The sequence below is a fragment of the Populus euphratica genome, unplaced genomic scaffold (genome assembly GCF_000495115.2).
Source record: "Populus euphratica unplaced genomic scaffold, PopEup_1.0 scaffold32.1, whole genome shotgun sequence".
NCBI classification, from domain to species: Eukaryota; Viridiplantae; Streptophyta; class Magnoliopsida; order Malpighiales; family Salicaceae; genus Populus; species Populus euphratica.
In genome coordinates this window covers 246,601-269,065 of record NW_011499861.1, presented here as the reverse complement: position 1 = coordinate 269,065, position 22,465 = coordinate 246,601, and the positions used below count along the sequence as shown (strand labels likewise).

Below are 22,465 nucleotides of genomic sequence, written 5' to 3'. Positions count from 1 at the left end.
AGTTAGCCAGAACTAATATGTTAATGTTAAATCAATAACATAGGTAATGATATTAGAATAACTTCATCAAAGCAAATAAAAAAATTATGAAGATTGTTTTTTATTAAACGTTAAATTTGAGAAAGACAACAAACTAAACCCATAAGATTAAAATAACTCAATATAAAGCATATTGAAAAGGGTTATGAAGCTAAATTCACAAACAATCTATTATTGAATAATACAATTAAAAAATAATTCTAAGAAAATAAAAGAAAATTGAAGAGTGAAATTAAATAAATAAATAGATAAATAAAGGACTAAAAAAATAAACCGAGTTAACTTGGGTTAAATTTCCAAACCTATAATTAGAGTTAAGAGATTAAGATGATCTCGTAGAAAGTAAATTAATTTTCAACCAACTCAATATCGATAAATGAAAGTAAAAAAAAAATCAATTAGTAAATGTAAAAAAAAATGACTAAAATCAACTTAAGTTAACTTATTAAACCTACCATCTAAATCATGAGATTGAGATAAATTCATAAAAAATAAATAAAAAAATTATAAAGTTTTATTTCTAATAAATTTAATATTAAAGATTGAAATAGAAAAATAAATCTATAAGACCAATATATAAAACAACAAGAAAAAAACAAAAAGCACAATTTCCAATACAAGCACTATTAAAGAAAGAAATTGAAAAAAAAAGATTAGATTGTAAAATGATGAAACTAAAAAAAAAATACAACATAAAATACAACATAAAGCATTATTGTAGTAAATAGTATTTTGTGAGTGTCACTACAATAATTTAGTCATACCCTACAATTTTTTGTTGTTAGTAGACAAGAGACTTGGATTATATGGTGGGCTCAAAATATTTTTAAAGCCAAAAAAAAAAAGATGTTAACACAACTCAAGTGTTCATAGAAAAGAAAAAATAATTGAAACTCGAGTCATTGACTCGACTGAGTTTAATAAATTCAGTTAATTGAAATAATATGAATAAAAAATGCAACGACAATAAATAAACTAATATAAAAAAATTAACAACATAAAAAAACTATGAAATTCATCGAAAGTAAACTGAATAAATTTGTGAAGTTTAATTATCAAGCACCCTAATATTTAAGGATAAAATTAAAAAAAAACTAATTAAAAAAAACCAATAAAAAAATCAAATTCAATTAGAGTTTACCTACTAGTTATATGACCCTGAGTACAGAATTAAGATAGCCTTATAAAAAAAAAAAGTAAAAAACAAAAAGCATCAAAACCAATTCCCAATAAATCTAGGTTGAAGGAAGAATTTAAGAAAAAAGTTAATTTAAAAAAAAAAACCTCAAAAAACTAAAATCAACTCATGTTAATATTTAAACTTATAATCCCAGTAATAAGTCTGTGACCAACCCCATGAAATGCAAAACTTAAAAAATAACAGAATAAAATTAAAAATTAATAAAATATTAAGAGATAAAATTAAAAAAATAAAAATTAATAAAATATTAAGAAATGAAATTAAAAAAAATATTATAAAAATAAATAAAAAGAATGAGAACTAAATTTTAAATAAAAATAATTTCAAATAAATGATAACAAATGAAACAAAAATCAATTAGGAAAAATAAGAAAAAAATAACAATTAAAAGAATAAAAATCAAATTTAATATAAAAATTAAATAAAAATAAATTATGAGTAATGAAATTGAAGAAAAAATTAATAAAAATAACAATAAAAATTAAAAATTAAATTAAATAAAAAATAAATAAAAGAGCACCTTTATATTTTCACAATGAAAAAAAGGAGTTTATCAAAATTTAATTATTATCAAAATAATATTTATATTTGTGAAAAGATTAATTTTTTCTGGACAACTTATTAATAACTAAAAAACTAATTTGAAAACATAAAAAAGCTTTGATGTAAACGTGATAAATTTTAATTTTTGTATTGTGTTTTTAAAATGTAAATATTTATTTCTGAAATTTTTGAAAATACCGCTTCTGTCACAAAAGCATACAATTTTTATATTATATTTTTAAAATATAAAAAGATTAAATTACCCTAATAAGCCTCTTAACAAATTTTACCTATAAAGATAACGCAATCTTTATACTATGCAAATTAAAGATGAAAATACTGAAATTCCCGAGGAAAAAAAATACCATATGATCACCGAGATCAATTTCATTATTTTATTTTTTTTATGTTTAAAGGGCAAAACAGTTTTTTTTTTTTTATGTTTAAAGGGCAAAACAGTAGTCATCTTATTGCAGTGAATATCTGTAATCCCGCAGTTTATTTATTTTTTTAAATAGTTTCTGTGTCCATCCCGTGTTCATCAAACCTGGCGGAGTCTATTAGCCGTCTTTAAACTTGTCTTCAACTAGGCCTCCTCCACCGTTTTAAACTTGTCTTCTCCTTCTCCTATTTAATTCCCTCTTCTTCCCCCTTCCCTCTTCAAATCAAAATCAAATCTTTCTACACTGGTTATTTCTCTATCACTCTTTTTCTATCAATCTCTCTTCCTCCTTTTAGAACATGACTTCTTCTTCTTCTTGCAAGAGGAAAAAGATCTCCCCTTAAAATCCATCTTTTAATTTATTGTTAGCAATTTACAGGCAGCAAACCATGAAAATTCTCCTTGTCCCAATCTTACTTTTGTTCGTAATACTCAGTCTACTGTTTCTGCTTCGTGTCCTTTTGTTCAAAACTGGGCTAATTTACATCACCAAAAAATGGTGGAGATCAATAGAAGATTGTTTCCATGTCTATCAATTCTTCAAAGTCCCAGAATTCAATGAGAACATGCAAAAAAATCATCTTTATCGAAAAGTCTCTATTTATCTCAGCTCTATAGCTTCCATCGAAGACTCTGATTTCACCAATCTATTCACCGGCAAAAAACCCCACGACATCGTCCTTCATCTCGACCCGAACCAGGTCATAGATGATTATTTCCTTGGCGCAAGAGTTTCTTGGATTAACCAGGAAAAAAACGATACCAATCGTTGCAGAACCTTCGTTCTGAAGATCAGAAGAACCGATAAGCGCAAAATTCTGCGTCCTTATCTGCAGCACATCCACATAACTTCAGACGAGCTCGAGCAAAAGAAGAAAGATGTGAAGCTCTACATAAATAACGACAGTCCTGGGCAAAGCGGACACTGGAGATCCGTTCCGTTCAAACATCCGTCGACGTTTGATACAATTGCAATGGAATCTGATCTCAAGAATAAGTTGAAATCAGATCTTGAGTCGTTCCTCAAAGCCAAACATTACTACCATCGGCTGGGGCGTGCTTGGAAGCGAAGCTACTTGTTGTACGGCCCATCCGGTACTGGAAAATCCAGCTTTGTTGCGGCCATTGCTAATTTTCTTGGCTACGATGTGTATGATATTGATCTTTCAAGGGTTTTAGATGATTCGGGTATGAAAATGTTATTGTTACAGACGACATGCAAGTCAGTGATTTTGATTGAAGACCTTGATCGATTTTTTATGGATAAATCAACGAGGGTCAGCTTGTCAGGTATTTTGAACTTCATGGATGGGGCATTAAATTCTTGCTGTGCAGACGAAAGAATCATGGTTTATACGATGAATTGTAAAGATCATGCTGATCCGGCTATTCTTAGACCCGGTCGGGTTGATGTTCATATTCATTTCCCTTTGTGTGATTTCTCTGCTTTCAAAACATTGGCTCATAATTACTTGGGTGTTAAGGATCATAAATTGTTTCCTCAAGTAGAGGAGTTTTTTCAAACCGGGGCCAGTTTGAGCGCAGCTGAGATTGGGGAGCTTATGATTGCCAACAGGAATTCGCCTAGTCGGGCCTTGAAATCGGTCGTTGCTGCTTTGCAAACGGACGGTGATAGAAGGGGGTCTTTGAACATTAGAAGACAGTGGACTGATAATTCTTCAAGGAAGTCAACTGATGATTCAGGGGAACAGTCGGGGGTTTTTTCCAAGGAGGGTGTAAATGCCACGAAGGATATTAGAAAACTGTATGGCTTGTTGAGATTGAAAAGTAGAAAAAAATCAGAGTCGTTTGATAGGACGCCAGACAGTAAGGCTGGGCAATCATGTGGTTTGTGATGTTTCGGGAACATACAGGAAATTTCATGGGCATGGTGGTTCGAGGTTTCACATTGATAAGCGGGAAAGGGGAATGAAGAACTTATACAACGAAAAAGCCAGATGTTGATAGGAACATAGCATAGTTTAGAACAGCTGTTTTTTTTTTAAAAAAATTCTGGTGTTTGGATGCTTTTGTTCCAATCCAACTAGAATATGATTCTGTCATATTTTTTCACGCCATATATTTTCTCTCTTAGTTTAGCAGTACGTAGAAGAAGTTGAACTTCATCTTCTCTGCTGCTTCCCTTTGTAGTATTTTGGACGTGTACATGATGCATTAGCTTGATGATCTGTACTTGATGCTAATTAGAGGACCATACATGTATGTATATCTGTCCATTTTCTGAATCATTTAGGCAACCTAAATGAGAATCAACATTCAAGAACAGGTGCTGTGGTAGTATAATATTGAATATTCTATTCGGGAGGCCAAATGGTTAGGTAACCAAGTGTGTAGCATAATCATCATCCACCTAGTTAAGAGAGCAGAAGGCTTAAAAAAGATAAATTTATAATCAATCCACGCGCTCCTGGCTTCAGTCAGTGGGCTAAAGATCCTTTTAACTGTGTCTGCAATTAGAAGATGGAACATATATATGTCTGGTGGTTTAGAGTCATGCCTCCAACCGCACAACCAAGGTTCTGACATGCTAACAACAACAGAATATTAGCTTTGTCATCACTGATTAAGAAACATTTCCCCTTTTTTTCTGCAGAAGCAGAAGAAAACAATGGATCTGAATTTTGTGTTCCCCAATCTTCTGTAATTTTTCCTGCGATTGTTGGTTGTTTGATGAGGGAGATTTGGAACATGTAGAAGGCATCAGTAGCCAAAAAAAAAACCATAAAGTTGATGGGATGTAACTAAAGGGTGAAATCAGGAATCTGTATTGGTCTTTTAGCAAAATTGAGCAGAGGCACACATAACTGGGCATGGTGTATGAAGTTTCGGAAGTAGGGCTTGGCTTTTCTTCTATTTCTAGTGCAATGCCAATCTACTTCTTCTGCCAAAAGCAAAGATGCTCCAACCATTTTCGTACTCTCATAATTGGTGATGATGTGCTTGACTAATCACTTGTAAGGTGGTTTTGTACTATAAAAGTATAATAATATAAAAAATGAAAAATGAAAATATAAAAATAACAAAGAATATTTATTATTTTTTCTAACAAAACTTTCTCATCAGTTTTATATACATTGTGTAACTTAAAAGGCAGCAAATAAGAACGAAAGAAAGACCCTTTTGGCTCTTAATGGTCTTTCTTCAAAATTATAATCATAGAATACATTATTTATGAATATATATAATCACACTGTTTATAATAAGTAATCGGAACTGTCAGCATCTGCCGCTGAATCTAGGACCATAAACACAACCACCACGGCGGAGGAAAATATATGAAGGACAGCTATCATGGGTTATATATATATATATATATATAAGCAGTACTGCAATGTCATTAATGTGGAGTTATTCATCGGATTTCCTTCTTTTTTTTTAAGTGTAGTTATGGATTTTTTAAAAAAAAATTATTTAAAAATATATTAAAATAATAATTATTTATTTTTAAAAAATTATTTTTAATATCAACGTATAAAAATAATTAAAAAAATATTAATTTAAAATAAAAAAAATAAAACACATCATCAAACATATCTGTTCCCAAAAATTCGGCAATATGTCTATCAAAAGTCAGGCTCTGAAGCTGTATGCCAAGTGAAGCCAGATTGTCCTTTGAAGATGACAGAAAAGTTCACTGGCTCGATATAATTATCGCTGCCTTTGTCATACGGACCGAAGCCCCTGTGAACAACTAACATTCTTTTGCTACCTTGGTCTTGTCCCACTGCCGACAGATGGTGGGTTCCAAAAGTCAGCTGCGCTGGTAATGATCCTCGCCAGACGTTACGGCCAAAAGAAATTGCTAATTACCGTCTCAATTCGATTCCATATAATTAGGGAGTTCCTCGATATGCTCTGGGAATTAACAAATTAGAAAATTAGCTGGTTTATTTTTTAAAACTTTATCTAACTTTGCCTCAATTACATCCTCTACTTTATAAGTTTATCATCCTCGTAAAAAAAAAAAATATATTTAATAAACTGTCATTATATTTAATTTAATAAGTAAAACATGCTTCCTCTTCCACGAGAGCCATCTCCACCGCCTCTCCTCCCTTCTTTTTTTCGTTGATCACTGCTGTCCAGCCACCACAACCATCTCACTTCCACCATCTTTCTTATCTCTAGCAAAACATCCACCTCTAAAAGTAGAAAAACCACCGATTCCTTGTTGGCTGCCTCCTAAATTGCCTAAAAGGTTGAAGAACCACATTACTCCTCAATCTGCATTCCAAAGGCAACAAGCAAATCAATAGTGGGGTGATTCGGCATGCTTTTTGTTAAAATTTAAATGTTTTTAGTTAAAATTATTTTTTATATTTTTTAATTGTTTTGATATGCTTGTATGAAAAAGAATTTTTAAAAATAAAAAATATATATTAATTCATTAATAAATAAAAAATACTTAAAAAACAATAATTAGGAGGCATGTGATCTTAATAAAAATCAAGTCATATCCAAGTCTATATGGTAAAGCGACACAGTGGGTGAATCTATACTATTTGCTTCAAATATCTCCACATTTTGTTCCTACAAATAACACGCCAAACTCACTTCCATTTAAATAATTTATTAACCAAATCGCGACAATATTTATTTCCTTTTGACTAATTTAGGTAGCGAAACCACAATGTAAAATTAATAATAAAAAAATAAAAATAAAAATAAAGAACAATCCAATCTATCCTCCTCCTGGAGTCACTTCACTTTCACTTCCTTTTGTCGCAGAGCCTTGAGAGAGAGACCAGCAATTGTAAGCTTAAGGCCCCCTTACAATTCATGTTGAATCTTGATTGATGCCTGCCTAAAGTTCTTTCACTCGCTTTAGCCGAATCCTCCGATACGGCTACGCTCCTTCGGGGCTTTTGAAACTCTTGAAAACGGCACCGTTCTTCTCTTTTTTCTCTTTCCCGTTGTAACTATAAATTAACACGAACAATAAGGGCATGGATGTAAATACATACAATTTATGAGCATTTGTTGTCTGTGAGATTTATCTTGTCATTAGAGATTTAGTTTAATTTATCCTTGTGTTTTATGCTTCCTCTTGAATCTATGTCTTGTGATTGCTCTTGATTTGTGTAAATTTATTTTCCAATTTATCCTTATAAAAGATATTTTCATCCAAATTGATGAAAATACATTCTCATAAAAAACTCAAATTTAACCTATTTATAAAAAAAATTGAATTTTAACAATATAAAATTTTACTCTTACCAATTTTATTTTTCATGGTAAATTGTGTGGGATTTGAATTTTGTATGTGAGGATTTAAGAAAATAGATTGAAGAATGATTTAAAATATAAAAATAAATTGAGGTTATTTGAATTTATAGAAACATACTAGAGACAAGATCTAAAATATAAAAACTAAGTATGAGTTAATTTCTAGTTTTTATTAAATAATTTTTAATTTATATATATATTTTTATTATTTTTTATTAATTAATAATATCATTAATCTAATTATGATAAAGATTAAAAGTAATGGGTTGCTTGGTATATGTTACTGAGATAATAAGATTTTCATTAATAAAAAGCTAAAAGAGGTGATGCTTTTATTATGTAATAGTATTTTTTTTAAAAAAAAAAAATTAATTTATTAAAAAATAATTTTTATAATTTGTTGTGGTTTAATTTTGTAACAACCTCCAATCTTTTGATCTAAATTTACAAATAAGAATATAATAATTCAATTTAGGATTATGATAAAAAATTTATTTTTATTAGTATTATTACTAAAAATTCAGTAAAGTTTTCCTTATATTTTAATTTAGGATTATGATAAAAATTTTATTTTTATTAGTATTATTAAAAATTCAGTAAAGTTTTCCTTATATTTTCAATACTAAGTTATTGATATCAAATACAAAATTATTGTCTAATTATCCTAGACACAACCATTTCAAAATCTTATTTTATTCAATAATTTAAGATTTCAAATGTATTTCTACATTTCAAAAATCTTGTTAAATACTCTATATTTACCCAAATAATTAATCAAGCATGTGTGTGTATATATATATACGTGTGTGTGTGGATTCAAAGAGTTAATTAAATATATCTTTTCCAAGTTAAATTACAATACCTTAGTTTCTAAGTTCTTATAAGTTCATTAATATTAACAAAACATTAAAGGGTATGGTTATATAACTATAGTCACACCCATAAAATATTATTTACTGGAACAATATTTTGTTTTTTCAATATTAATCTTCAACGATCTATTTTTTTATTTAGTTTTTTTTTTAATTTTATCATTTGTTTTAAAAATTATGCTTCATATTTTTTTTATTTTAATTTGTTTTTTCAATATTAATCTTCAACAATCTATTTTTTTATTTAATTTTTTTTTTAATTTTATCATTTGTTTTGAAAATTATGCTTCATATTTTTTTTATTTTTCTTATGTTGGGTTATATATATGTTTCATGGATTTAGTTTTTATTTTATTTTAACCTTTAATATTAATTTATTGAAAATGAAGCTTTGTAATTTTTTTTATTTACTTTCAATAAATATATTCCAATCTTATAATTTATGTCACAAGTTAAACAAGTTAGCTCGGGTTAGATCATATTATTTTTTTAGGTCACTTTTTATAATTGATTTTCTTTTCAATTTTATCATTTAATATTGGATTGATTGGAAATTAGGTTTTGTGATTTTTTTTTATAGTTTTTATCTTAATCTCACAACCCGGGTCGAATGTTTGATAGATACACTCGAGTTGACTTTGTTTTTTGTGTCTTTTTTTAATTGGACTTCATGATTTTTTTTATTTACTTTATATGGGTTATCATGATCTCGTAACTTTACCAAGTTGACCCAAATTGACCCAGTTTTATTTTTTATTTTTTTTAATTATTTTTTTATTAATTTCACCCTATAAAAACTTGATTTTTTTCATCATTCCATAGTAGATTATTTGGGAATTGAGATTCATAATATTTTTTTTATTTGCTTTATGTGGAGTTATCTTGATCTCATTTATTTATTTTTTTCTTTTCAATTTCAACATTCAATATTTGATCTATTAGAAATGGACCTTTATGATTTTTTTATTCACTTTATATAAAATTATTTTGGTTTCATGATTTATGTCATGTATTTAATAATCTAGCCTAAGTTGACTTTGGTTGTTTTTGTCCTTTTTTTAAATTAATTTTTTTCTTTCTTCTTCAACATTAAGTTATTTGAAAATTATGTTTTGTATTTTATTTATTTATTTTCTATAGAGTTATATCAATCTTATGACCCGAGTTGCAGGTTTGACAAGTTAACTTGTGTTGACTTGTGTAGTTTTTTATCCCTTTTTTAACTTAATAGTTTTTTATTTAGTCTATCAACATTGTGTAGATTAGAAATTGGCCATCGTAACTTATTTTAAATTGCTTTTTATAAGGTTATTATAATCTCATGATATAGGTTGCATATTTTACAAGTCAACTCAAGTCAATCTAAGGTATTATAGTCTAATTGTTTTTTAAATATATCATTTAATATGTTGTTATATCAATACTTAAAAAAGACATTGTCCGATATTTTAAGTTTTTTATTTAAAAATACATTAACAATACTTAAACATTTTTTTAAACCTAAAGAAAAATAATCCAATCCATAGCAAAATACAAACTAATAATCTATAGTGATTTTTTAAAGGATGTAGGATATGATATTAGTTGAGCTGCAAGCTCATTGCTTGTTTGTTACTTTCTCAATCCTATCAATACTATCATAATTATTTTTACTTATATTTTTAGGAATAGAAAAATTTGATAAAGGTGTTTGTTCTGAAAGTTTTATTTCAGTTTTACCAGTTAAATGTTTATTTTGGGTGGATTTTAAATAATGATAATAATAAAATATGAATAATGTAATAATTATACTTTAATCTTTATAATGAAAATTTTAAAAGCAAGACATTTAACATGTGTTTAGTATTTTGATGTATGATATTTTTTATTTAAAAATATATTAAAATAATTTTTTTATATTTAATATTATCATAAAAAAATCATAAAAAACTAAAAAAATAAATATAAAACAGTTAAAAACACAAAAACAAATTAAGTACGAGGGAGTAGATGCTAAATCCATCAGCACTATTCTTAGAACAAACAAGATTCATGTATGTATGTCCACGCGCACGCGCGCGTCTGATTTGGCGGATCTGATTACCTAACCCAGTTAATCCCTAATTAAGCAAGATCTCCTGTGACTTGCGAGTAACTAACCTCTTCATGATTCAAGTGATGATTATTAGCGATGTGATTAGAGACCACACGAAACGCATGCAGCGTTCGTCTCTCTTCGATCCACGCGGAAGCATAACATTAACAACGAATTAGAAGAGGCGTGCAGAGCCTCGAACACGCAAAACAGGAACGCATGGACGCTCGAGATGTGCGAATTATATAATTTTGTCCAGAATGCGGCAAAGCACGTGCACATAATACGAAAGCTAACATAGCCATTATTGCCGAAGCATGAGGAAGCACCCAGAGAAGAGGCAATAATACTATGTTGTGGTCTTCCGAAGAGAACTCTGTGGCTCTTGAGTTATGGAAGTTTTTTAGTTCATTTGTTGTGATTGTAACACCAACCTTAAAAGAATCGAGGTGGGATTCACAATGTTGCTCTCCAGTTTTTTTTTTTTTTAATTTTGCCATGTGACTTTTTTTATTTAATCTTTTTTCCAATCTAATTTTATAAGATAAAAATTTTAAATCATGATAAAAATAAAAATAAAAGAAAGAAAGTCATGATGTAAACACAAAGACAACGTGTGATCAATCTTAGTTTTTAAAATTTTGATTTAATAATTCATTTTATTTGTTTTTTAGTCTTTGAAATTGAGAGTTAAGAGAGAAACTTGCTGAAAAAAAAAGTGAGAAAAGGTAATTGGTTGCCTCTATTTTAAACACAAAAAATGATGATATTTGTGCTATGAGCTTCTCTTCTCGAGAGGAGTTCAAAGGAGGTAGTGGTTTCCCTTTAAACATGGTGAGAAAATGTAGATTGGGATTTGTTGATTTTTTATTTGATTAAATTCTGTTTTTGAGAATGATTTTGGGCCTATTCTAGGGTTAGTAAGTTAATTTTTTAGGTTTATATTGTGTTCAGAGGTTTTTTAAGATAAAATTTGGTTTTTCCTTATCCAAGAAATTAGACCCAAATTTTTAAGTCATTTTAGTTGAAATAATAATAATAATAATAAATCATTTGTCACTACAAATGACTTGTCACCCACTAAAACAAAAAAAGAAGAAGCTAGTTTGACTCTTGTTTTTTAAAATTGGGTGTGTGAGACTAGCTCATCAAGATCTATTTTTTATTTTGATTTTTTTATTAAAAAAAAAGTTAATACCCTCCCTTCTTAATATTTTCTTTTTACTTTGTATTAATTTTTTGATTTAAATTTAAATTAATACCCTCTCTTTTATCTTTTAAATTTTTTTGTTCACCTTTGTATTTATAGCATTGACATATTTCTCTTCTACATTAAAAATTAATTTCAAATTCTAACAGCGCTTTTCAGACCAGTAGTTAACTGTTGAGATTTGAATAAGGGAAACAAACTTCTATATATTCTCATTGCCATTAGGAAACACAGAGGACAGAATTTGATTTAATTTTTTAAAGGGAAAAAAAATTAGGTTTAATGGCGGGTATTTCCACCCTAGTAGTCTGCTGTAATTTGCAAGCTCGGTTGCTCGGGGGTTTCTTTCTCTTAAGAGACATTTTAGGTCATTGATGCAGACTTCACAAACCTAGCAACCTAACTTAGCATAAATGGGCAGATCTATCTCATTGCTAAAGTATATCACTAATTGCTTCATATATACAATATTAAAAAATTTATAAATGCAGAAACTTCTATTTTTAGTATGTTTTAAAAAGTGCATTTCACTTGAAAAGATATTAAGTTATTATTTTTTAATATTTTTCAATATTTTTAATATATTAATATAAAAAATAAAAATATCTTAAAAAATATTATATTAATATATTTTAAATTAAAAAATACTTTTAAAAACTATTATATACCACAATATAACCACACACAACAGACCATAATGGGTTGAAAAGACAGGGTTGTAATGGACTATATATATATATATATATAAAGGGGCCAATTCTTTTCGGCCTGGTCCATTTTGATATGAGAACTTTTTATATTACCAATTTACCATTATATTTATTTTGTAGAAACTGAATTGTTTTTTAATCTATATCAGCATTTATAAAGGGAGGAAGTTTTAGGGCTTTAAAAATGAAGTAGAGAGGAAAAATAATGTGAAATAAAATTTTATGGTGATAAACAGAAACCAGGCAAATAAATATAATGGTAATAAAAAAAAAGTTATATTTAATTGTTAAATTAAAAAAATTAAAGAGGGTTATAATACGATACACGGACTAAATTTAAACATACTAAATCTCAAGAATTAAAATATTGATAATTTTTTTTCAAAATCTCCGATTTCACATCAAAGTACCTATCCATTAAAATCCGTTTAACAATGAACTGCATTTCTTTTTTTCTTTTTTCATTAGCATGGCAAAATGAAATCCGTTTAAACTAACGGAGAACTCTCGATTCAACCATGGCTCAGGTCTTAATTTATAACCTATTTGTCACTTTAATATGAAGAAATTACACTTTCCAGCATGACAAACATGTAATTTAAATAATATTTACAGAATTAATTTAAGTTAACCCATCAAACCTATATTCTATATTAGAAAGCTGGATAACTTGGCATAAAAACAATTGAAAAAAATCACAAAATTAATTTTTTTATAAAAAAATTAATATTAAAAGATAAAATCAGAAAAAAATAAACCAAAAAAAAATCAATCTTTGTTAATTTTTTAAACATGTAACTCAGGTTATAAAATCAAAAATATCATATATGAAGAAACCAAAAAAAAAATAATCCTCAACAAATCAAATATTAAAAGATAAAATCGAAAAAAATTACATAAAATACTATATGATAAATTAGAACACAAAATTAATTTTTTTATAAAAAAATTAATGTTAAAAGATAAAATCAGAAAAGAAAAAAAATCAATCCTTGTTAATTTTTTAAATATGTAACTCAGGTTATAAAATCAAAAATATCATATATAAAGAAACTAAAAAACATAATCCTCAACAAATCAAATATTAAAAGATGAAATTGAAAAAAATTACATAAAATACTATATGATAAATTAGAATCAAATAATAAAATTGAAAAGAAATAAAATTTTTATAAAAAAACTAAAAATTAAAATTAAAAATCAAAATAATAACAATTAATTAAAAAAAATCTAACTTGTAATTTTCAGAGAATGAAAAAGAAAAACCTATCAATTATAAACCACCTCATCTTTACTAACACATATCTCATCATTAAAAAAAATATGATAGCATATAATAATTTGCCGACACACATATATAATAGCATATAATAATTTGCCGACACACATCCCACCCTTAGAAAGAGAATGTGATGGCGCATCAAAATATGAAATGATATTTTATCTTACTAGGAAATGGAACATGCCCTACTCAAAATATATATAGATATCTTCTATACACCAACAATTTTTAATAAAAAAAATTAATTATTTGACCTTAAAAAGATAAAAATACCCTAAATGGTTATGGATTTAACAACAACAAAAAAAAGTGTAAGAAGGCTAAAAGGGCCCTAGATGCATGATTTGATTTATCTTTTTATATATAAATGGTTGATATGTCATGTAACGTATTTTTACAAATGAAAAGACAAAACACACCCTTTTTCAGTGAGTTTTAAAAAATCTCATCTAAAAAGTAATTAAATTATTTTATTATACTAAAAAATATTAAAAAAATAATTACACCCCAATCAAATCCTTAATGACTAATTGATTGTGTAAAAAGATAAAAATATCCTCAACATCATGATATATTGTTTTTTTAAGAAAAGGAAAAATTATAATGTACAGCGAATTGTGTGTGCTGGCAGTGCATCACCCTTCAACTTCAGCTACGTTTCTTCTTTTTTTTCCAGCTAATCCAGAATTCTAACTAATGAAGGAAAAGAAATACCATCCATCCAAATCAATACAAAAAACATAAAGTAAAACGCAATGGTTATGCAAGACAAGTACAGTACTGTTCAAATCATGGCAAGCTAAGTAAAAGGGAAAACTTGCCACCCTTACCATGGTACCGATCACCACTTTCCAGAGACAACCACAGAATCATGTAAGAGCATGGAGGAGCAAAGTCATATAGCACAAAATTCACTAGAAGATCAAATCAACAAGAGCAAGCAGATGATTTCTTCATCTCGCTTGATCAAATCAACACGAGCAAGCAGATGATTTCTTCATCTCGCTTATCTCCAAATCAGTCCCTGATATACCATCAATCTTAGAACCTTTAAGCGTGATGGCATCAGTAACATTAGAATTTCCATTGCCACATTTCAATGCCTTCTTACAAACCGTATCATAAATTTCTTCAAGCAACCTGAAAAATGCACTGTCCACATTATCACCACTGAAGGCTGATGTCTCAGAAAAAAATAAGCCCTGATCCTCTGCAAATTCCACCGCGTCTTCTGCTGGAACTGCCCTGAGGTCCACGAGATCAACCTTGTTCCCGATAAGCATGATCACAATTGAGTTGTCTGCATGGGCTCGGAGCTCCTCGACCCACCTAGCCACATGATCAAATGTCGGTCTCTTGGTGATGTCGTAGAGTAACATGGCCCCCAATGCCCCTCTATAATATGCACTCGTCACTGCTCGGTACCTGCAGATTTTTGTTTTTCAATAAATTGAACTTTATATATCAGAATTTGATTGCAGGTTCGGAATATGTTTTAATAGCAGCATCAGTATTTCATTGCTATTCACGGGCCAATATGCAAGGGGCCCAACTGTGCCTTCACGGCACACATTTCCACAATTATTGCACTCTTTTTGATAATTCTAATACGAACATTCCATCAAAAAAATTATAAAATAAGGGGAAGATTTCTCAAAAAACAAAAACAAAAGGAAGATAATCTCTTCGTTTGTCACAACGAAACAAATTATAAACATCAATTAGAAGAAGAATTATTATCTTCTGCTAAGCGGGCGCAAGTAGCTATACTTTATAGTCTCTCTCCTTTTTTCTTTTTTATTTTATCATGAGCCATATGTTGCAGTCTTGAAACAATTAGATGTATATATCAGGCGACCAAGAAGGGTGAAGGAAAAAGATACATGTTTGATGTGCATATGAAGAGAAAGAAAAGAAAAGAAAAGAAAAAACAGAGAGATAGGAGGCCCCAACCTTTCTTGGCCAGCAGTATCCCAGATCTGAGCCTTGATGACCTTGCCTTTAATGGTGACGGTCCTAGTCTGGAACTCAACACCAATGGTAGACTTTGAATCAAAGCAGAACTCATTCTTGGTAAACCTGGAAAGAATCTGAGTCTTGCCTACTGCAGAGTCACCGATCACCACCACCTTGAACACATAATCTATTCTCTCTACAGTCCCTTGATGGTTCTGATCACTATCAGTATCCATCTCTTCGTTCATTTTTACCACTACTAAAACACAGTTGGGGCAAAAATAAACGGTACTTTATTCTGATTTGGTTTCTCAGCTGTATGCCAAATATCGTAGGGACTCTTTTGAAACTTTGTGATTGGTCTTGGGACTCTAGTCCTGGTGGTAAGTGAAGGACGAGAACTGGACGGACAGGACAAGACAAGACTGTGTTTCTAAAGGTTCGAAATCCTTCACTAAACAGCGAAAAAGGAGTGGTGAAACATGGTCCAGACTGTGGCTGTTTGTAGCTGTAGTAGCAAATATTTTCCCTGAAATATATTAAAATATTTATTTTATTTTTTAAAAAATATTTTTAATGTTAGTATATTAAAACAATTTGAAAATATTAAAAAAATAATTTTAAATTAAAAAATCAAATTTTTTATACCTTGTTCTTAAACACTACCATAACCCTCTTATAATGTTTTAAATTAGTTGTATAATGTTTTAAATTAGTTGTATTGGTGTATTATCTCAAAATTAAATTTTTAGAATTAGTTGGATATTAGATGTTATTTTTATTTAATATTAAAAAAAAATATTAGATTAATTTAGGTAATTTTAGACTGACAAGAGAAGATTGTGTGAATAATTTTGAAAAAAACAAGCTAAAAACTTAAATTTTAAATTAATTCAATATAAAAAAATAAAATTAAAAAAATTATTAAAAAACCAAGTAAATTTGAGCCAACGAATCAAACTTTCGATGCAAGTCATGCATGCTATCCGATTTGATAAATTTATTGTTTTATAAATTATTTTTTATTTAATAGATTTAGATAAAAAAAAAGTGTGTTTGAATTTTTTAATGAAATATTTTTTTAAAAAAAAAACCATGGCATCCGTGTGAGATTAAAATAACAAAAACAAATAGTTTATAATAAAAGGTGAAACTATATTTTTTTAATTTTAAGTTAAATATAAAAATAGATCACCAATGAAAAAAGTTAAACTTGTATTTTTTTTAAAATAAAAATGAAAAATGCACTAAAAAATAATAAATTAAATATTATAGTTTAATTTATCAAATTTACCATTTAGATCGTGAAATTAATAAAATTAACTTTTGTTTTCATATATTTATATCTAAAATCAAGAAGAAAAAAAAAAAGATCCTTAATCACATGTCTTTGGGAGAAACAATGCCCATGTGGGCTTTCAAACCCAAGCCCTTGTGCTTAGACTTTTTTTTCCTCGTTTAAGGATTAGACAACTTATCATTTATTTTTATTTTTTTTTAATGTTTAAATTTCAGCGGCCACTATGATGTCTAGGAAATCATAATTATAGATTTTAAACTCAACAAACCTATTTTTCAACCTTTATAGAGATAAAATTTCATTCTAAAATATATAAAAACCAATTTAGTAACCTAATAAACTCAAGAAACAACTCAAATTATAAAATCAAATGGAATAAATTTTCTCATCCTTGACTTGGATTTATTTTTTTAGACAATTTCAAAGTCCTAAAAAAACCATTATAAGACTTTCTTTACTAGATGAAATTCATTGATACTAATTTCTATTATGTTGATGGTTGAAATAGGTGTAAATAATGTTTTTTCCTCTTTAAATCAAAATTTAACACTTTTCTCTCTCTTCTCCTGTAAAAAATAACTAAGAGATAAAACTAATGAAGTTTAGTATTAAAATTCTATTTAAAAAAACTAAAAGTATTTATTGCCTATATATATATATATAAAAAAAAAGATATGAAACCACCACTTATATTATCAACTATTTTCACTTTCATTGTCTTAACTTCTCACTAAACCCTTTTATCTAAAAAAATACAATTTGGTGCAAGTTTAAGCTAAAAAACCTTAACTGCGAAGAAAAAAATCAAATACAAATTGAAAAAAACAAAAATCAATCCTCGGTGAGATATTTGAGAATAAACAGTAAATATACTGCAGTATTTTGGCGACACAGCTTAGTGTTCGTTAATCAATAATAGGTACTGTGCATTATTAATTCACGTAGTATGATAAAGAAAATTAATCAGCTAGTGTTGACTGTGGCATTATTAATGGGATTGTGAGCTGGGATTTGTGACTCTAGTTTCCTCGCTGTCCAGGCAGCTTCCTCTAGTTTCCCGGAAGAATCTCGGGATTGAGCTTCAGCTTTTGTTTATTTTAATTTCAAGTGCTCTAAAAAATGCATGCATATCGGCATTGCGAGATGGACTTCAGACCACCTTTCGATGCTGTAATTTAATACGTCACAGGAGGGATAGGTAAAAAAAACTAAAAATAAAAATAACAAAAACAACTAAACCATAAAAAAATTAATTAAATCAGTTAAAATATTTTAAAAAACTTCTAATTTATTTGGTTTCGGTTTTATAATATTAAAATAGATAAAACTCAACAGTCTCTCACCCTGGGCTTCTTCTTCACGTTTAATCTCTTTGCCTAGCCTCCATGGCATAATTTGTATTCTTCCCAGCACTTTTCTCTATGTGAAAAGGCTGAAATGCACCTCTAGCCCCGTTTCTTCACTTCTGTCACCCTTTATCTTTCTTGGCAAATCGTGCATGAATCAAACAAGCAAAATAAATTCCTTTTCTTTTTTGGTATCATTCTCCAAACTCAAAAGAGTGATGGTTATTATATTACCTATTTTTTTTTAATGGATTTAGGAATTGATTTCAGACAGATTTAAACAAATAAAATTTTTTCTTATGATTGTTTTTGTTGATGCTGTTATTACTCTTATTTTTCTTCTTATTATTTTATTATTATAATTATTATTACTTTTTTTATTGGATATAAAAGTCTAATTGTTATTATTCAGCATATATGGATTGGAGTAATTCATATTACTTGAATTTAATGATTATTATTATTTAAAAAAATATTATTTTAATTTATTTTAAAATTAAAAATATTTTAAAATTTAATAAAAAAATCTTTCATTACCATAGCCCTCTCATTTATGATTGGTTTATGTTTGTTTTTTAAAGTAATTTTTTAAAAATATATTAAAATATTTTTTATTTTAAATTTTTTTTATAGCAGCGTATTTTAAATTTTTTTAAAAAACACTTAAAATATTTTCACTTTACAGTGCCATGAACGCACAGGAAACTTCCAATAAAGTTTGCTTTATCGCAGCAGCTTCAGGCTTTAAACAGAAAGGGACTCCCAGCTTTATTTGCACCGACAAAATTCTTGGGTGCGGCGACATCCCCAAGAATGAAGTTAGGGATGTCAAATCGAAACCATCTTCAAAGTGAAACGAACAACTCACTGAATCATCGGAAGACAAAAAAGAAAAGAACATGATGTTCCTCCTTTTGAGAATCAAACGCAGCGTTTCTTCTAGAAGCTAAAAACTATACGTTTGGTTTTTAATGATGAATTTAACTAACCCAGCATCATTATGCTGTAAAACAGTTAATCATAAACAAGTATATTTAAGAGTTGAAAAGGCCACGACCACTGCTCTCTGATCCTGGCTTTGCACGTAAACAACTATAGCACAATTTCAGATCGCCTTGCGTTGGTGGAACTTGGAGCAGATTTCAATGGGCCAAGGGATCTCTGACGGGAGATTTGAAGGCACGATCTGACGGCCATGGATGGGCCAGATTTTTGTATGCTTTATGGCAGAAAAGATGAAATATATGGACCCATGAAATATTTTCCTGAGGCCCGGTGGCAGAAAAGATGTTGGAGGCTCGCTGCTGATACTGGTTCATGATGCCCTGGCTTCTGGGCGCGCCATGTTTCTCGTCAAAATAAACCTGCAGGGCAAAATCAGAGCGATGATGCCCACCAAAATTCGTAACATTAACCATTAATAAAAATATTAAAACATTTAGTTAATATGCTAAATTTATGACATGGGTTGTGAGACTATGATAACCTTACAAAAAATAAATCAAAATAAGTTACGGAGTTTAATTCTCAATCGTCTAAATGTTGAAGGATAAAATTTGAGAAAAAAATTAATTACAAAAGGACCCAAAAAAGCAAACTGAGTTAATCTATTAAACCCTCGATCCAAGTTATAAGATAAAGATAACTTCATAAATAGCAAATCAAAATAGATTACGAAGTTTAATGCTTAATCAGACTAATGTTGAAGAATGATATTAAAAAAAAAATATGAAAAATGACTTAAGTCAATTTATTAAACCTATAAGATGAAAATAACCTCATAAAAAATAAAAAAAAATGATTTGATTTAACATTTTAAATTTGTGACTCAAGTCATGAGACTAAAATAACCTTATAAAAAGTAAATTAAAATCAATTATGAAATTCGATTTCTAATCGACCATCTCATATTCAATGTTGAACAATGAAATTTATAAAAGTTATAATTTTAAAAATAACAAAACAAATAAGTTAAGTTAATTCGAGTTAATTCATTAAGCACTATTTCTGAGTCATAAGATCACAATAACTAAAAAAAACAAACCAAAATAAATTATAAAACATAATTACAAATGAAACACAACAATAAATGATGAGATTAGAAAGGAAAAAAAGTCATTTTACAAAAAAATAAAATTAAGTCAACTAAATTAACCTACTAAACTCACAATCTAGGTTATGAAAGAGAAACAATCCAATAAAACAAAAATTTAATGCTGAAGGACTTGTAACCCGGTTCATGAGACGGAGATAACTTCTTAGAAATAAAATAAAACAAAAACAACTTAATTTAATTAGAGTTAAAATGCTAAAAATTGCATATCATATTACAAAATTAATATATTTTAATAGAAAATAAATCAAAATAGATTATGTTTATCAATTCTTAATTGATTTAATATTAAAAGATAAAATTAAAAAAAAATCTCAATAAAAAACACAAAAATAAACCAAAACTAACTCAAGTTAACATGTTAAGTATTATTCCTTAATTACAAGGTTATAATAACTTAATAGAAAACAAACAAAATAAATAATGAAGTATAATTTTTAATTAATCTAAAATTAAAATAAATTAAAAAATTCAAGCAAATTAAGTTAGCCTTAAATTTATTATCCATCCTAAGAGAATAAAGTAATTCAATAAAAAAAATAAATCTAATTTTAAATAATAAAAGAAAAGAAAAAGCCTTGTACAAATAAGTTAAAGTGGATTACATACCGTTAAAACCACGCGTTTTTTAGTGTATTGTATAATAATAATAATTGCCCGCGTCTGCTTCGTTGGAACTTCTTTAAAAAATCGAACGCGTAAAACAAAGGTTGATTAGAAAGATGATTCCGGAGAAAACGACAGTGATTTCACGAGATAGCTTTGTTCGTGGACACCTGGCAATAAAGACTTATGGTACACAAATCCCCATAGCTCCACTATAATAGAATGCCAGGATATTTATCGATAGAAGGGCCTCAACTTGTGACGTGCTGTTAATACCGTGAGCCACGCAGTTTGCAGCAAGGAAAGCGTCCGTACCGAGGGCTTCTTCACGTGGATATTTTTATTTAAAGTGTTTTTTTATTTTAAAATAATATTATTTTATTTTTTACCATTTATTTTTAATATTAAAATGTTAAAATAATTTTAAAATATAAAAAAATTTCAAAATAAAAAAAAATTCAAAACTCAGTGCTACAAGCATCACCGATGTTGATAGATGAGCTTTGATCATTATTTTTTTTTAAATTAATATGGATGTTCGGATTAGTTTGTGCGAATCACGATTAATCTTATGGGTCCTGAAATTAATAATTATGTAAACCTCCAGTATTCATTATATGAGCAACCAAGGACTCGACTCACCACAGAGGAAACAAACCTTTTGATTCCAAGTTCTTACCACTTGGTCACCATCTAAATAATTGTTTTGATTATTATTATTAATATCTAGCCAATATGAATATTAATTTCAGACTAGTTTTTTTAAAAAAATATAAAAAATGCATAGTTTTATTTTGTTGTGTCTGGAAATTTTTTTTATTAAATACTAGTTTCAGGATTCGAATTTAAAAAATAAAATAAACACACTTTCTTAATCATTAGAATAATCCTTAATTTGGAAATAAAGTGACGATGATAATACATTTATCCCGGCAAGAACCTGGGACTATTATCATTCGCATCTCCCGTCCAACACGCTTGGTCACAACAGTAATTAAGAGAAGCATGTAAGAACACAGAGTAACTTTTCTTGAATGCATCAGTCCAATTATGAATGATTTGTATAAGAAACGGTGAATGAGAACTTATCAAATATTGAGAGCTTATCACAATATACAGAAACTAATTCAAAAATACCCTAATTCTTGAAAAGAAAATAAAAGAAAAAAGCATTGACAATGTCAAGCTAGTAAAAATTAAAAATTAGAAAACCTAAAGAGCATTTATAAACAAGAAGAAGAAAGAAATAGAATTACCAAAAATAAAAATGTTTAAGTTGGGTTTCCTATCTATAAATAGTATTTTTATTTTCATGCTTAATTTTATTATTTATTTAGAAGATTCAAGAAGAATTAAGAAGACATGTTTATCAAATATAAAGTTTTCAAAATAGAAAACAATATCCTCATTTAAGTTAAATTAAAAATAATAAAATAAATTATCCTAATTTTTTTTGCTTGTATTAAATGTAACATTTATATTTTAGACTTACCTTGTTTGTTTTTGTATTTTAAAAATATTTTT

General features: G+C 28.1%; 2 protein-coding genes across 3 annotated transcripts; one reads left to right on the top strand and one right to left on the bottom strand.

Annotated features, from left to right (window-relative positions):
• The first annotated feature begins 2,339 nt into the window (after nt 1-2,339).
• LOC105124722 (putative cell division cycle ATPase) lies at nt 2,340-4,452 on the top strand. Its single transcript, XM_011024829.1, has one exon. It carries the CDS (start codon nt 2,615-2,617, stop codon nt 4,079-4,081), a length of 1,467 nt encoding a protein of 488 aa, XP_011023131.1. The 5' UTR covers nt 2,340-2,614; the 3' UTR covers nt 4,082-4,452.
• Nucleotides 4,453-14,314: 9,862 nt separating this feature from the next.
• LOC105124721 (ras-related protein RABA3-like) lies at nt 14,315-16,062 on the bottom strand. 2 transcript variants are annotated; one of them, XM_011024828.1, is made up of 3 exons: nt 15,574-16,062; nt 14,584-15,045; nt 14,315-14,546 (listed from the first exon to the last, which is right to left on the bottom strand). In XM_011024828.1, exons 1-2 carry the CDS (start codon nt 15,822-15,824, stop codon nt 14,592-14,594), a joined length of 705 nt encoding a protein of 234 aa, XP_011023130.1. In that variant the 5' UTR covers nt 15,825-16,062; the 3' UTR covers nt 14,315-14,546; nt 14,584-14,591. The 2 variants fall into 2 exon arrangements, with proteins under 2 accessions (XP_011023130.1, XP_011023129.1); XM_011024827.1 differs by having other exon boundaries at nt 14,315-14,543; nt 14,585-15,045; nt 15,574-16,061.
• Between the last annotated feature and the right edge of the window lie 6,403 nt (nt 16,063-22,465).